Genomic DNA, 16,165 nt, shown 5'->3' with positions numbered 1-16,165 from the left:
TTAGTTAAGTTTATATGTTAAGTTTCCCAAGTTTATTTATATTTCTATCCTCTGTCAGCCATGAGGGTGCTTCCTGTGATGTGTCACGAGGATGAACACTGCAGTTTTGGTTACTAAAGCCCCCTGATTCCCTCGTGAAGACTGTGGAGAAGAATACATTTAATACCTTCGCCATCTCCCCATGCTTTTTGAACTGGATGACCTTCCTCCTCCTTTATGGGGCCAATATGATCTGTCCTCACTTTTTTAACCACTTGCCGACCGCCGCACGCCGATGTACGTCGGCAGAATGGCACGGGCAGGCATAAGGGCTTACATGTACGTCCTTGCCTGCCCGCCGGTCGGGGGCCCGATCGGGCCCCCGCCCGGTGCCTGCTGCGGTCGGTATTCGTTCGGGAGCGATCCCGGACGAGGGGACGGCCATTCATTCATGGCCACCCCCTCGCGATCGCTCCCGGCGAATGAAAATGTCCGGTGACATCACTTCCTCTCCTGTAATGTAAACACAGGAGAGGAAGTGATGTATTCTCTCCTCCGTGTCGGTAGTTTTCGTTCCGGCACCGAGGAGAGAGGTTCAGTGAGTTGCACCAACACACCCCACATACAGTAGAACATGCCAGGCACACTCACACCCCCCCTTTACCCCCCGATCACCCCCCAATTACCCCTGCCCCCCCAGTCACAGTGACACCAATTGCTTTTTTTTTTTTTTTTTTTTGCATTGGTGTCATTTGTGACTGTAGTAACTGTTAGGGCAGTTAGGGTTAGCCCCCTTTAGTTCTAAGGTACCCCCCTAACCCCCCCAATAAAGGTTTAACCCCGTGATCACCCCCCGTCGCCAGTGTCACTAAGGCTGGGTTCACATTGCAGCGGTTTATGAGAACGGATGTGATTCGCACCGCACTGCAGTGCAAATCACATCCGATCTCTATGCGATTCGAGTTCAGCCATACAGATAGTATGGCTGAATTCGTGTCGCACCCGCCGCAAACTCGCACGGGACCCTTTTTTTGGTCCGCAGCAGAATCGGATCGCATGGGTGTTCACACCATGCGATCCGAGTTTGCAGATCGCACTGCGATATGCGAACTGATCTGGGGGTGTCATTAACATTTCACTGACACTCCCAGCAGTTCGCATAGGGCAGTGTGAACTGCCGCCGGGAGGCATGTGATGCGGGAACGTTCCCACATCGCTCCAGTGTGAACCCAGCCTAATAAGCGATCGTTTTTCTGATCACTGTATTAGTGTCACAGGTGACGCTAGTTAGGCAGGTAGGTATTTAGGTTCGCCGCAGCTTTTTATAGCGCCAGGGACCCCCATATACTACCGCATAAAGCCCCCTGATTGCTCCCTAGTTAACCCTTTCACCAGTGATCACCATATAACTGTTACAGGTGACGCTGGTTGGTTAGTTATTTTTTTTATAGTTTCAGGGCACCCGCCATTTATTACCTAGTCTCACTAGTGTACCCCTAAATTTAGGGGTGTCTACTTTCCAAAATGGGGTCATTTGGGGGGGGTTTGTGCCATCTTGGCATTTTATGGCCTTCAAAACTGTAACGCCCTTAGAAAGCCTGAAGGCGGTGCTTGGTTTTCGGGGCCCCGTACGCGGCTAGGCTCCCAAAAAGTCCCACATATGTGGTATCCCCGTACTCAGGAGAAGCAGCAGAATTTATTTTGGGGTGTCATTTCACATATGCCCATGGCATGCGTGAGCAATATATCATTTAGTGACAACTTTGTGAAAAAAAAAAAAAAAGTTTGTAATTTTCCTGCAACTTGTGGCAAAATATAAAATATTCCATGGACTCAACATGCCTCTCAGCAAATAGCTTGGGGTGTCTACTTTCTAAAATGGGGTCATTTGTGGGGGTTTTGTGCCATCTTGGCATTTTATGGCCTTCAAAACTGTAATAGGTAGTGAGGAGTGAAGTCAAATATTTACGCCCTTAGAAAACCTGAAGGCGGTTCTTGGCTTTCGGGGCCCCGTACGCGGCTAGGCTCCCAAAAAGTCCCACATATGTGGTATCCCCGTACTCAGGAGAAGCAGCAGAATTCATTTGGGGGTGTCATTTCACATATGCCCATAGCATGTGTGAGCAATATATCATTTAGTGACAACTTTGTGAAAAAAAAATAAAAAAAAAATTTTTTTTTGTCATTATTCAATCGCTTGAGGCAAAAAAATAAAATATTCAATGGGCTCAACATGCCACTTATCAATTTCCTTAGGGTGTCTACTTTCCAAAATGGGGTCATTTGGGGGGGTTTTGTACTGCCCTGCCATTTTAGCACCTCAAGAAATGAGATAGGCAGTCGTAAACTAAAAGCTGCGTAAATTCCAGAAAACGTACCTTAGTTTGTAGATGTGACAACTTTTGCGCAAACCAATAAATATACAATTATTGACTTTTTTTTTACCAAAGACATGTGGCTGAATACATTTTGGCCTAAATGTATGACTAAAATTGAGTTTATTGGATTTTTCTAATAACAAAAAGTAGAAAATATCATTTTTTTTCAAAATTTGCGGTCTTTTTACGTTTATATCGCAAAAAATAAAAATCGCAGAGGCAATCAAATACCATCAAAAGAAAGCTCTATTTGTGGGAAGAAAAGGACGCAAATTTTGTTTGGGTACAACATTGCATGACCGCGCAATTACCAGTTAAAGCAGCGCAGTGCCAAATTGTAAAAAGACCTCTGGTCATTTACCAGCAAAATGGTCCGGTCTGAAGGTGGTTAATGTTTACTTAAAGAATTTCTTGGGATTTTTTTTTGCTCTCCTCCCCTGTGTGTCTTTCGTGTTCTATCTTAGTCGCTCTAATTGCACCCTTACAGTTCTTGTTGCATTCTTTATAAAGTTTGAATGCTGATGATCCCTCAACCTTGTATTTTTTGAAGACCTTCTCTTTTGCTTTTATATGCATTTTTACATTGGCGTTAAGCCATCCAGGACTTTTGTTCGCTATTTTAATTTAATTATCCAATGGGATGCACTGGCTAATGCCCTTATTTAATATGCTCTTAAAGCGAACCCATCTCTCCTCCGTGTTCTATGTTCCTAAGATTTTATCCCAATTTTTATCTTCTAGCAAGGCTCATATTTTAGGGAAGTTGGATCTTTTGAAATTCAGTGTTTGTATTTCCCTTATGTTTTCTATTTGTGTGATTTATACTGAAGCCAATTGACCTGTGATTGCTGTTTCCTAAAATGCCTTGTATGTCCACATCCGTGATTAGGTCTGCATTGTTGGTAATCAGTAGATCTAGTAACAATTTTATTTCTAGTTGGTGCGTCTACCTTCTGACCCATGAAATTGTCCTGTAAGACATTTAGGAACATAGACTAATCTGTGGTTCTCTCCGCCCCGTCTATGTCTGGATAATTAAAATCCCCATTATGATAACACTTCCTATCCTTGCTAATTGTGATGGGTCCGCCTCCCCCTCCTCCCTCAGGTTAGGGGGCCTATAGCATACTCCCAGTATTATTTTCCCCTTAGATTCATCCCTTTGGAGCTCTACCCATAAGGATTCCACCTTCTCCCTATCTCCCTTAGTGATGTCGTCTCTCACATTCACTTTTACATTATTCTTGATATACAGGCATACCCCTCCCCCTTTTTTACCCTTTCTATCCCTGCGATAAAGGGTATACCCTTGAATGGTTGCCAGCCAATCATGAGAGCTGTTGAACCAAGTCTTTGAAATTCCCACAAAATCCAAATCCTCCTCGTACAACAGTATCTATAGTTGACCCATCTTGTCTACCAGCCTCCTGGCATTGGTGAACATGCCACATAGGTTTTTTTTTTTCTTTCTTTCTACAGAAGGAATGTTTTATTGCATTAAAAAAAACAGTACACATGAGAACAATGTATTGACATTACAAGGGGTAACTTTTCAACAGTGCTGATATAGGCAATTGTGGTACTTTTCCCTAAAACTATAGTAGTATATTGACATCTTCTCTACTCAATATCCAACACAGTTATCGACTTCTCATTCTCCTGAAATGAACAATCAGAGTTTTAAAGCGGTCAAAACTTATGTCCACCCAGCATTCTTGTACTCCCACTGATAAGTAGTCCAGTAAACTTTAAGAAGAGGGAAAGGGGTAGGAGAGGGAGGGCGAAGGGAGGGGCAAAAGGAGAAGAGGAAGGGGAGGGGGGACACAATACCAGAAATAAAGAGAACACGTGCCTCCAGAGGTGACAAAAACAAATAAGGGCAATCTACGGGGGGGGGGGGGGGGGTTATACGTTGCCATCATCCCTTGTATCCTCGTGGTGAGCCATATCTTGTTTGAGCAAGATAACTTAAACTGTAAGGTGCCTAGCCTGCACCCAGGCCACCCATATTTTTTCAAATTTTTGAGGGCAGCTCCGACCCATGTAGTTACGTTTATACAACGGCAGAACTGCATTAATAAGCACCTTCCACGCTGAGAGCTGAGGGTCCGGGAGCTTCCATTTGGTTGATATTGTTTTCATAGAAAACAAATATATTGGTATGTTTAGTGGTATTCAACTCATCAGTGATGCTCAAAATAAATACAAGGGTGTCCCTGTCGAAGGAGAGACCCGCCAGTGCATTCACATCTTTAACCGCCCCCTGCCAAAAGATTGAACATGGGGTCACTCCCACACCATATGAATGAATGTTCCCACCAACTGTCTACATTTGGGGCAAGTATCTGTCACTTCTTAGTAGATTCTAGAAAGTCTAGCGGGTGTATAGTATACACTATGTAAAAATTGTTAGCTGGACAAAGTGGTCCCTTGCCAATATAAGTGGGATGCATTACTGTAAGCCCTTGGTCCAATCCTCCTCATGACCCCATTTTGTAAAGTAGACACCCCAAGCTATTTGCTGAGAGGTATGGTGAGTATTTTGCAGATCTTGCTTTTTGTCACAAAGTTTTGAAAATTGAAAAAAAAAAATTTCTTTCTTCATTTTCACAAATGAGAGCTGCAAAATACTCATCATGCCTCTCGGCAAATAGCTTAGGGTGTCTACTTTCCAAAATTGGGTCATTGGGGGGGGGGGGGGATTGTGCCATCTTGGCAATTTATGGCCTTCAAAACTGTGATAGGTAATGAGGAGTGAAATCAAATCAAAAAGTTACACCCTTAGAAATCCTGAAGGCGGTGCTTGGTTTTCGGGGGCCCCCGTACGCGGCTAGGCTCCCAAAAAGTCCCACACCTGTGGTATCGCCGTACTCTGGAGAAGCAGCAAAATGTATTTTGGGGTGAAATTCTACATATAACCATGGCATGCGTGAGCAATATATCATTTAGTGACAACTTTTTGTGAAAAAAAATGTTGTCAATATTCAGTCATTTAGGATAAAAAATAAAATATTCAACGGGCTCAACATGCCTCTTAGCAATTTCCTTAGGGTTTCTACTTTCCAAAATGGGGTCATTTGGGGGGGTGGGGTTTGTACTGCCCTGCCATTTTAGCACCTCAAGAAATGAGATGGACAGTCATAAACTAAAAGCTGCGTCAATTCCAGAAAATCTACCCTAGTTTGTAGACACTATAACTTTTGCGCAAACCAATAAATATATACGCTTATTGACACTTTTTTTTTTTTTACTAAAGACAAATGGTCTGGGGCTGAAGTGGTTAAGCTCTGTTAACCACTTGCCGCCCGCCCTATAGGCAATTGACGGTGGCAAAGTGGTTGCATAATCCTGATCGGACGTCATATGACGTGATCAGGATTATGAGCCGCTGCGCGCCCCCGGGGGCGCGCATCACGGCGATCGTTGTTGCGGGGTGTCAGTCTGACACCCGGCAACTACAATCTCGGTAAAGAGTCTCGGTCGGAGACTCTTTACCACGTGATCAGCCGTGTCCAATCACGGCTGATCACAGTGTAAATAGGAAGAGCCGGTGATTGGCTTTTCCTCACTCGCGTCTGTCAGACGCGAGTAGAGGAGAGACGATCGGCTACTCCTCTGACAGGGGGGGGTCTGTGCTGATCGCTTATCAGCACAGCCCCCCCGAGGATGCCCACACTGGACCACCAGGGACGCCACCAGACCACCAGGGATGCCCAGCAAAAGGTAATCCTCCCTAGACCACCAGGGATGCCAGTCAGTGCCACAATGGATGCCAATCAGTGCCCATAATGGATACCAATCAGTGCCCACAATGGGCATCACTGATTCGCATGCATTATTTGGCACTGATTGGCATCCATTAGTACAGTATAACAATACAATGCCTCCCATCAGTGCCCATCCGTGCCGCCTATCAGTGCCCATCCGTGCCGCCTATCAGTGCCCATCCGTGCCCATCTGTGCCACCTATCCATGCCCATCTGTGCCGCCCATCTGTGCCGCCCATCTGTGCCGCCCATCCATGCCCATCTGTGCCGCCTATCCATGCCCATCTGTGCCGCCAATCTGTGCCGCCCATCCATGCCCATCTGTGCCGCCCATCCATGCCCATCTGTGCCGCCCATCCATGACCATCTGTGCCGCCCATCCATGACCATCTGTGCCGCCCATCCATGACCATCTGTGCCGCCCATCCATGACCATCTGTGCCGCCCATCCATGACCATCTGTGCCGCCCATCCATGACCATCTGTGCCGCCCATCCATGACCATCTGTGCCGCCCATCCATGCCCATCTGTGCCGCCCATCCATGCCCATCTGTGCTGCCCATCCATGCCCATCTGTGCCGCCCATCCATGCCCATCTGTGCCGCCCATCAGTGTCGCCCATCAGTGCCACATATCAGTGTCCATCAGTGTAGCCCCATCAGTGCCCATCAGTGAAGGAGAAAACGTACTTATTTACAAAGTTTTGAAACTGAAACAAAAAAACTTTTTTTTTTTTTTTTTTAATCTGTATTTTTTTATTTGTAGCGCAAAAAATAAAAACCGTGATCAAATACCACCAAAAGAAAGCTCTATTTGTGGGAAAAAAATTATCAAAATTTCATTTGGGTACCGTGTAGCATGACTGCGCAATTTTCATTCAAAGTGCGACAGCGCTGAAAGCTCAAAATTGGTCTGGGCAGGAAGGTGTTTAAGTTCCTGGTATTGAAGTGGTTAAGGAGAGAGTGCGCCCTCCTGACATTATTTGTTTCAATTTGGTTATTTGGAATGTAGCCAAAACTTTGGGCTCAGGTATGGACCTGAGATGAGGCAAAGAGGGATTACCCCAAAGCGGAGTGTGTGGAGAAATTGTATTCGTCGCGCTAAGAAGGTGAGTAACCTGCTTCCAGGCCATTAGCATTGTCTTCATAGGAGTGGTCATCTGGGGATCACTCTTGGGCATGCGATATACAAGATTGCTGAGCTCAGAGTACGATCCCAAGATGGCCGCCTCTAGATTCACCGCCGGGTTGGAAATATCTTGGGTGAACCACCACGGCACAGTAGCCAGCTGTGCACCCTAACTTCCTGAAGTTATGGAGGGACAGACCACCTTCAATCAAGAAAAGCTATAGTTTGGCCTTGGCCACGCGGGGGGGGGGGGGGGGGGGTAAAATGAGGAAATGGTCTGGTCAAGCTTATTAAAGAAGGAAACTGGGATGGGAATCGGTGAATGCCCTAAGACATACAAAAATTTAGGAAGAAAACCTATTTTCTCTTATATTCACCGACCAACACAGCTCCTCTCTTTGAGCCATTGGGTTGTTACGCCCACCTTTAGGAGAATACTAGGCATTACTTGTTATGTAACACACAGAACTTTCGCCCAGGGGGTGGTCCCTTAGGTAACAACCCTCCAGCCTGCCATGCAGTCCTCAGTTTTATTTTACCTAGTGAAGGAGAAGAACCTAGGAACCCTGACGGGACCATTGGTCCGTCTTTTTTTTTTTTTTTTGCAGAAGTTTGGCTTTTTGCACAAGATGATAGATCCTGTGATCTGCTATCAACAGCCGTCTGGGTAACAGGCTGGATACCCTTATCATTGTAGTCTCCCCAGTCCGGCTATCGAGCGCATGCAGGTCACAGCTCCGCGCTAGGCCGGCCACGAGGAAACCTCAGCTCCAGAGGTGGTTAGTGAGCTTTTATGCTCCGGGGCACACATATGACCGGACTACTGATGTCTGTGTCAGTGTGTTTGAAAACCCTGTGAAGTAAAAATTTTTTGGCCAAGCTTGTCCTCAGCAGCCTTACCTCATGCAGAGCACACTGTAGATCTCTGCGTGTTACCTCCTCCCTAGTGCGTACATACTGTTGTTCATAATTAGTGGCCCTCTGTTCCGCCTGGGTCAAATCTAGTCCAGACTGCTAGTAATAGCCCCGTGCGTGAACCTTGAAGGCATCCCAACTAGAGGCCGGATAAATAGCAGGGGGGGTTGGCTACACATGTCCACTTCAGCATTAATAGCAATCCTATCATCCGAGATCCAATAACGTGACAAGCGCCACAGACAGTCGGTGAGAGCAGGACAGACATTCAGACTTAGGAGTGTGATCTCCGTGCCAAGATAGAGATCTCTTGCACCCTGGCAAGGAGTGGGCCACTGACATAGACTAGGTCTATTCTGGACATGGCTGCCTAAGTGGCTGACTGGCAAGTATGCTTCCGCTGGTGGGGGTGTTTCCAACGCCAGACATCAGTGAGACCAAAGGTGGAAGCCCAGCAAGAGTGGGGAATCCACGGCCCGCATACCAGATAATGCCATGTAGTTTAGACCAGTTGCATACAATCCTCTTATTGGGTCTTCCGAGATTGCAACTGGGACTTCTTACTATACTTACCTTGGGTTTATGTGCTTTAGTCAACCTACCACTAATGCCCCCAATACTACCCTCTGGACTATGTTCCGTGCTGACTATCTCTACCTCTGGTCCCCAGTACCCCTGCCCCCCCCCCCCCACCGTCGCATAGTTTAAAAACCCCTCTAACTTTTTGGCCATCTTTACTCCCAGCACATCTGCACCCTCCTCATTTAGGTGCAGTCCGTCCCTTCTATAGTACTGGTGACCGACAGAAGTCAGCCCAGTCCTCCAGGAACCCCAATCCCTCCTTACTACACCAGCTCCTCACTTGTTTACTTCCCTAATCTCCCTCTGCCTTTCTAGTGTGGCTTGATGTACTCCCGAGAATACTACCTCGGAGGTCCTTTTCCTCAATTTAGCTACCAAGTCCCTAAAATCTTACTTTAGGACACTTCATCTGCCTCTGACTTTGTCATTGGTGTCAACGTGCACCATGACAGCCAGGTCTTCCCCAGCACCTCCCAGTAATCTGTCCACCAGATCCGTGATGTTCTGAATTCGAGCGCCCGGTTGACAGCATACAGTTCGGCACTTCAAGTCTTTGTCACAGATTGCTCTCTCTTTCCTAAGAATTGAGAATCTCCTACCACCAGAAACTGTCTATCCTTCGCTCCCCCCCCCCCTTTACTGGAGGAGTTCTTCCCCTGGCAGCTAGGAGAGTCTCTCGGCTCCAGCAGTGCTGGTCCCTAACTGGTTTCACCAATGTTGGGATGCTCCAGCTCAGGATTGGCCTCCCTGGCACTTCAGACTCTGTCCTTCCTGACTGTCGCACATCTACTTAATGGTCCAAACTCTTACTGAATTGGTCCGCTCCACATTTATGCTACCCTTAACTGAGTCGGTCGACAAGCCTACTTCTTGTTTGGGTTCGCTAAAGCCTTCCCAAGCTGCACGTGCCTTTCCTATCTATTCATTGCTGGAAAAGCTTATGTATTCTGAGTGGGATCACCCAGATAAGCATTTTCATCCAGGACTAGCTACTGCTCCTCGAGTATTTACAAAGGTTCTGGCCCCTCCTCTAGCCAGATTAAGGGCTCAAGGTATAACAATTTTAGCGTACCTAGACGATCTGCTCTTGATAGACCACTCAGTAGCCTGCTTAGACCAAAGTATGGTCACCACAGTCAACTACCTGGAATACCTAGGTTGGATTCTCAACCTAGAGAAATCTTCCTTAAAACCATCAAGGAGATAGGAATACTTGAGTCTGATCAAAGATACAGCCCAAAAGAGGCTATTCTTACCGCCAGGCGAAGATCGGTGCCATAAGGGAGCTTTTTCAGGTATTCGAGGCAAAGAACAATCCTTCTATTCAAATTTGCATGAAGTTGTTGGGAAAGATGGTGACTTCATTCAAGGCCGTTCCTTCCGAGACTGCTGCAAAACAGTATCCTATCTGCCTGGAACAAGAAGGTCCAAGCTCTAGATTTCCCAATGTACTTGTCTCCAAGGGTGTGCCAGAGCCTCAGTTGGTGGTTGATAACCAAGAATCTGCAGAAAGGAAAATACTTCCTACCAGTTACCTGGAAGGTGGTAACAGATGCCAGCCTTTCAGGTTGGAGCAGTCCTGGAAGAGGCAAACTGTCCAAGGGAAATGGCCCAGATCAGAAATGACCTTGCCCATCAATATTTTAGCGATTATGGAGATTAGGGAATTGTCCTGTTCAGATCCAATCTGACAATGCCACAGCAGTGGCCTATATCAATCACCAAGGGGGCACGAGAAGTCGTAGAGCCCAGAGAGAGGTGAATCATATCCTAACTTGGGTACAAAACATTGTACCTTGCCTGTTGGCAGTCTTCATTCCAGGATTAGAGAATTGGTAGGCGGACTACTTGAGTCGCCAGCAGTTATTCCCAGGAGACTGGTCTCTTCACCCCGATATCTTCCTGACAATAAATCAAAGATGGAGGGATTCCAGACGTAGATTTGTTATTACAGTACAGGTTCAACAAAAAAATTGATAACTTTGTGTCAAGAACAAAAGATCCGCTAGCATGCGGAACAGATGCCTTGGTATTCCCTTGGAATTAGTTTTCAATGATTTATGCATTCCCTCCTTTTTTGCTTCTTCCATGACTTCTTCACAGGATCAAGCAGGAAGGGAAGTCGGCGATTCTTGTGGCCCAGGAGATCTTGGTTTGCAGAGATCATAAAGATGGCGGTAGGGGACCCATGGACCCTACCACCACTTCCAGACCTTCTCTTGCAAGGTCCGGTATTCCATCCTATTTTACAAACGCTAAATTTAACAGTGGAACTTCTGGCAGCACTTTGGTTAGAGGAGCAACTCTGAAGATCTAAAAAAGGAAAAGAAAAGCACCTTTTAAGTGCAGTATGCAAAATTTAATAAAGTGCACAAAGGGTTAAAAGCACTTACAAGATTGTTGAGTGTTAAAAGACATGATCAATTTAGGAGTCATCATCTATGGCATGTGTCCATCCTCAGCATAGTGGTAGAGAGCAGTGTAGAGCTGTCCAGCAGCTGTAAAGCATTCTCATACGTGTTGGAGAGAGGAGGCAGCAGGGAAGCCTGTATTTAGGGCAGCACAGTGGTGTAGTGGTTAGCACTCTCACCTAGCAGTAAAAAGGGTCGCTGGTTCGAATCCCAACCACGTCACTACCTGCCTGGAGTTTGTATGTTCTCCCTGTGCCTGCCACACCAAAGACATGCAGGTAGGTTAATTGGCTTCTGTCCAATAAATTGGCCCTGGTATATGAATGGGGACCTTGGATTGTGGGCTCCTTGAGGGTAGGGACCGATGTGAGTGGGAAATGTACAGGGATAGGGACAATTGTAGACACTCACTCAGGTTGAACTGGATGGACTGGTGTCTTTATTCAACCTTACTAACTATGTATTCACTGCGGGACACACAAGGCTGATGGTGTCAGTGGAGAAAAGGGGGGAGGTACCACGTTTTGGAGCATGTGCGGCTGACAAAGGAGACAAATGTACTCCTACCCATTCACCCCCAAAAAAATGTCAAGAATGAAAACACTACACAGGTTTTAAAGTAATTTTATTAAGGCAGCTCCAGCGTCTCTTCCGATTTTTTTTCTCCCTCCGGCGATGTCTTTATCCTCTGGTTCTTCTCACTCCTCCGCTGATGTCTTCTCCCCTCTCTGGTTCTTCTCTTCTATTCACTGATGTCTTCTCCCCTCTTTGGTTCTCCTCTCTGTGCTGTCTTCTGCCTCTGCTGGGTGTAATCTATCTGCTGTCTTCTCCCTCTGTTGTTCTTCCGATGTTGTCTCAACGCGTTCTCTCTGTGTAATGCTATGGCCACCGTGTGCTTTTGCTTATATGGACATGGGGTGTGTCATTTGGAGGCCCCGCCCCTTGTGACAGCACCGCCCAGTGCACGATGGGGTGGTGACATCACAAGGGGCATGGCCTCCGGATGATGTCACAGGGTGGCCCCACCCCAGACCAAATTTTTTTTTTTCATTTTGGCGAGGGGTCCCCCTTCAAGATCCTCAGCACACAAGCCGCACCCAACTGGTGTGACTTTTAGTCAAATCAATAGGCTCCCATAGGAAACCATTGCTTTTGAATAGAGGCAGAGAAACTCTTCTAAAAGCTAGCATGGCTAAATGCGCATTAACGTCAGTGCAAAAATCTTCTAAAAGCACGTTTTTACAGCCGCTTTTTCCTGGCATTGGTAGTGCCTTTGCAGCCCTTTTTTTTCTAAAGCCCCGTGTGCATAAGGCCTTCTTGTTAGTACTATTTATTTCTGAGAACACTGAACAGAAGTAATTGTTTAAATGGTTTGCTACATCCAGGTCTCCCTCAACATAGGTATTGTGCCCAGTTTTCATTTTAGTGATCTCATTGTATTATTTCCTGCTATCACTGTTGTGCCTAAAAAATGGTTTTATCTCCTTTTCAAAAGATTTGGCAATTTCCTCCTCTTTTTGTGCTTTGGCAGTACTGATGTTTGGCCTTCTTCTATTTTTATACTCTTCTCTGTCAGCTATATCTCCTATTTCCTTGAACTTTCAATATGCTGATTTGTTTTCCTTTACTATCCTACTTTAGTGAACCATATTGTTTGTTTTTTTTCTTCTGTTTATTCTTACCATCTTTCCTGAAATGTAATTGCCTCCACGGTGGAAGGCTTTAATACTGGCCACGGATTACTTACTCCTGTTGTTTTACTCCAACCTTTCATAGTTGCATAGTTAGTCAGGTTGAAAAAAGACACAAGTCCATCCAGTTAAAAAAAAAAAAAAAAAAAAAAAAATCATACAATCCCATATACCCAATTCTATAACCACTGTTGATCCAGTGGAAGGCGAAAAACCCCAGCACAGCATGATCCAATTTTCTACAGCAGGGGAAAGAATTCCTTCCTTCCTTCCTTCCTTCCTTCCGTCCTTTCAATTAATTTAGTTTTTTTTAGAAATTTCTCCATTTCGGAAAGAATTGTCCTATTTGAAATCTCAAACTTTTTTTGTTTTTGTATCGAATTTTTTAGCTTTTGTATATTAAGCTCAAGACATTGGTGATCACTACAACCCACATTTTCTCACACCTCCAACATCAGTCAATCCACATTTGTGAGTACCAAGTCTAGGATCTATGATCTGGTAGTAATAGAAGCCAGGATGTCTGTGCCCGGGGAGGTCTGTGTGCCAACATGGTGGTGTGTGGAGGCCTTATGAGCAAGATGGCAGCCAAGGAGGGGGGGGGGGGGGTAGACGGTTTAGAGTGGGTGTTGCGCTGCTTGCTCTAGGCCAGTGATGGCGCACCTTGGCACCCCAGATGTTTTGGAATGGCATTTCCCATGATACTCATGCACTCCGCAGTGTAGTTGAGCATCATGGGAAATGTAGTTCTGAAACATCTGGGGTGCCGAGGTTTGTCATCTGAACCAGGCCGAGGAACCGTGGCAATGTCAGGGAGTGTGCCCGAGTCCAATGTGGGGAATGAAGTCACCCGGTAATGCAGGCTAAGCCCGTAGATAAAACGGGATCAAGAGCTCCAGTGCCACACGTGCTCTCGCACTCGCATACCAGCACGCTGGGTTGAACGAAAAAAGAAAAAAAAAAAAGACTACTAGTATGTTCTTTAGGGTTTAACCTTCACATACAGAAAGAGTTCAAGCTATAAAAATGTGGAATAGTGTTCAACAGAAGTTAGTTCAAACTCAGGTTGTGAAAAAAAATGACCGAATTTTAAATAAGGCACATAATAATATAAATGACTATTCATTTATAAGAAAATAGCATTGTAAAATGTTGATCCATGGAGTATCTGATGACTTTGAGAAACCAGAAATAATTTTGTCCTGTATTGGTGCAACTTTGATAATGCTTTATAATTTTATTTACTGTTCTCTGAAAAAACTTTTTTTTTTATGTAACTATATCTTTTTTCTTTGTTGTCAGTTCTCAGTGCAATGAAAGAGGATAGCGAAAAAGTTCCAACATTGCTAACTGACTACATTTTAAAAGGTATGTGCTGTAACTTTTTTATATGCTCTTTGCATCTGTTCTCCTTCTCCTGTTGTTAACCCCAAGTGCATAAATTTCTTTTATCAGCATTAAACCTAATTTGCCACATAGTTGCTCAATTAAATAGTGCATTGTGGTCAGCTTTTACATTGGAGACATCCTGTAAAGATGTTTTTGTACTACATAATTTCATCTGTAAACAATGAAATGGTACTTTTAACCCTAAACTCTATTATTTTTAATTATGTTAAAAAGTAAAGCCCCATACACACGGGCTGAACGTCAGGAGAAAACATCCGGGTTTAAAAAAGAAAAAAATCTGACATTTGGCCTGTATGTCGGTCCGGAAAACCCACAGCCGACCGGCTTCCGTTCAGCGCGCTCAGCCAGTCGCAGAGAGCACTGATCAGAGTGATCTGGCAGGGGGCCGTCCTTCTATCTGAACACCATAGCTCAGCAGGGGAGATCGCTAACTAATCTTGCATGGTTAGTACAGCAGCTCGGACCAGAGCTGTCAGGTTTTTTCTGTGCAACCAACTGGGTTGCATGGAAAAAATTGTTAGTGTGTACCCGGGTTAAGAGTCCCAACACTGAGCCTTGGCATACACCTTTAAAAGCCTTATATCATTCAGAGTATGACTCAATCACTAACCTCAGTCCCTCGTAGCAATTCTGCCTGGATTTCAAAACTATCTGCTTAAATTATAAAATGCACAATGCAAATTTCAGATGCCGTTCGTTTTAATGAATCACCCTCCCAGAAATGAATGACTGCGCTGTAGCTGTCATTCAGCTACAGCGTGATCGGCAAATGGTTAAACCGTGACAAGGCTTCTGGGGACTATTTCCAGATAGTAAATGAAGGGCAGGAAGTACAACAGTGGTCAATGTAACTGCTGTTCAACACGTGTGGGCTGGCAGAATCCTACTGCAGCTTCATAATGAACAGGGATAAAATAAAATGCGGCCCTACAAAACTATAAAAGGCATTTTCAATAATGCTAGAAGGTTGGAGGAATTGGAACTACTCATACATGAGGTCGATTTTGACTTTGTGGGAGTAACAGACACCTGGTTTGACAGCACACAACTGACTTGCAGCTGTCCAGGAGTACTTCCTGTATCATAGGGACTTGGTAGATAGAAGAGGGGGAAGGGGTGCATGTACGTCAAGAGTAATTTGCCGTGAGGGATGATATTAATTAATGGCGCAATGGAAGAGGTGGAAGCCTTGTAGCTGGAACTTCAAAGAGAAGAAACAAATAGAAAATTAATAGTGGCAGTATACTCCAGGCCCCCTACCCTGAAGGATGAAGAGGAGATCGATCTCTCTTCAGTTGGAAATTGTGGCAAGGCAGGGTAATGTAATCATCACGGGGCACTTTATGCAGATATTGAACTGCTCACTCTTCTAAGGCTCGGCACTTCTTTAATGTCTTGGGGGACAATTTTGTGTGTCAGTTGGTGGATGCCCCAACTAAAAACAAGGCTCTGCCAGACCTACTATTCACAAACAATGCAGATGTGAAAGTAAGGAATAACATAGGAAACGAGGATCACAGGGTAATTATGTTCACTGTAAAGCACAGGAAAAGCAGACACGATGGTAGCACAAGTATTATACATTTTATGGGAGCAAACTTTACCAAACTGCTCTCCATACTGTCGGACATTAAATGGGAAGGTGTTCTAGAACCCAAAAAATATGGAAATGCTTTAAGCCCCGGACCATTTGGCTGGCCAAAGACCAGAGCACTTTTTGCGATTTGGCATTGCATCGCTTTAACTGACAATTGCACGGCTGTGCGACGTGGGTCCCAAACAAAATTGACATCTTTTTTCCCCCACAAATAGAGCTTTCTTTTGATGGTATTTGATCACCTCTGCAGTTTTAATTTTTTGTGCTATAAACAAAAAAAATAGCGGCAATTTTGAAAAAATGCAT

The 16,165-nt window shown here is 45.1% G+C and overlaps 1 protein-coding gene across 1 annotated transcript in view; it reads left to right on the top strand.

The window, feature by feature from the left end:
* FEZ2 (fasciculation and elongation protein zeta 2) overlaps positions 1-16,165 on the top strand; it is a 298,213-nt gene that overhangs the window by 269,955 nt on the left and 12,093 nt on the right. Inside the window, 1 exon segment of the mRNA XM_077486489.1 lies at positions 14,155-14,220. Within this exon segment, the coding sequence (XP_077342615.1) occupies positions 14,155-14,220 (66 nt within the window).

This window comes from Lithobates pipiens, unplaced genomic scaffold, assembly GCF_037356315.1.
Source record: "Lithobates pipiens isolate NorthernLeopardFrog02 unplaced genomic scaffold, aLitPip1_a1.2 Scaffold_18, whole genome shotgun sequence".
In the NCBI taxonomy this organism is placed as follows: domain Eukaryota; kingdom Metazoa; phylum Chordata; class Amphibia; order Anura; family Ranidae; genus Lithobates; species Lithobates pipiens.
The sequence above is the reverse complement of the archived record's forward strand: the minus strand, read 5'-3'. Positions and strand labels throughout refer to the sequence as shown.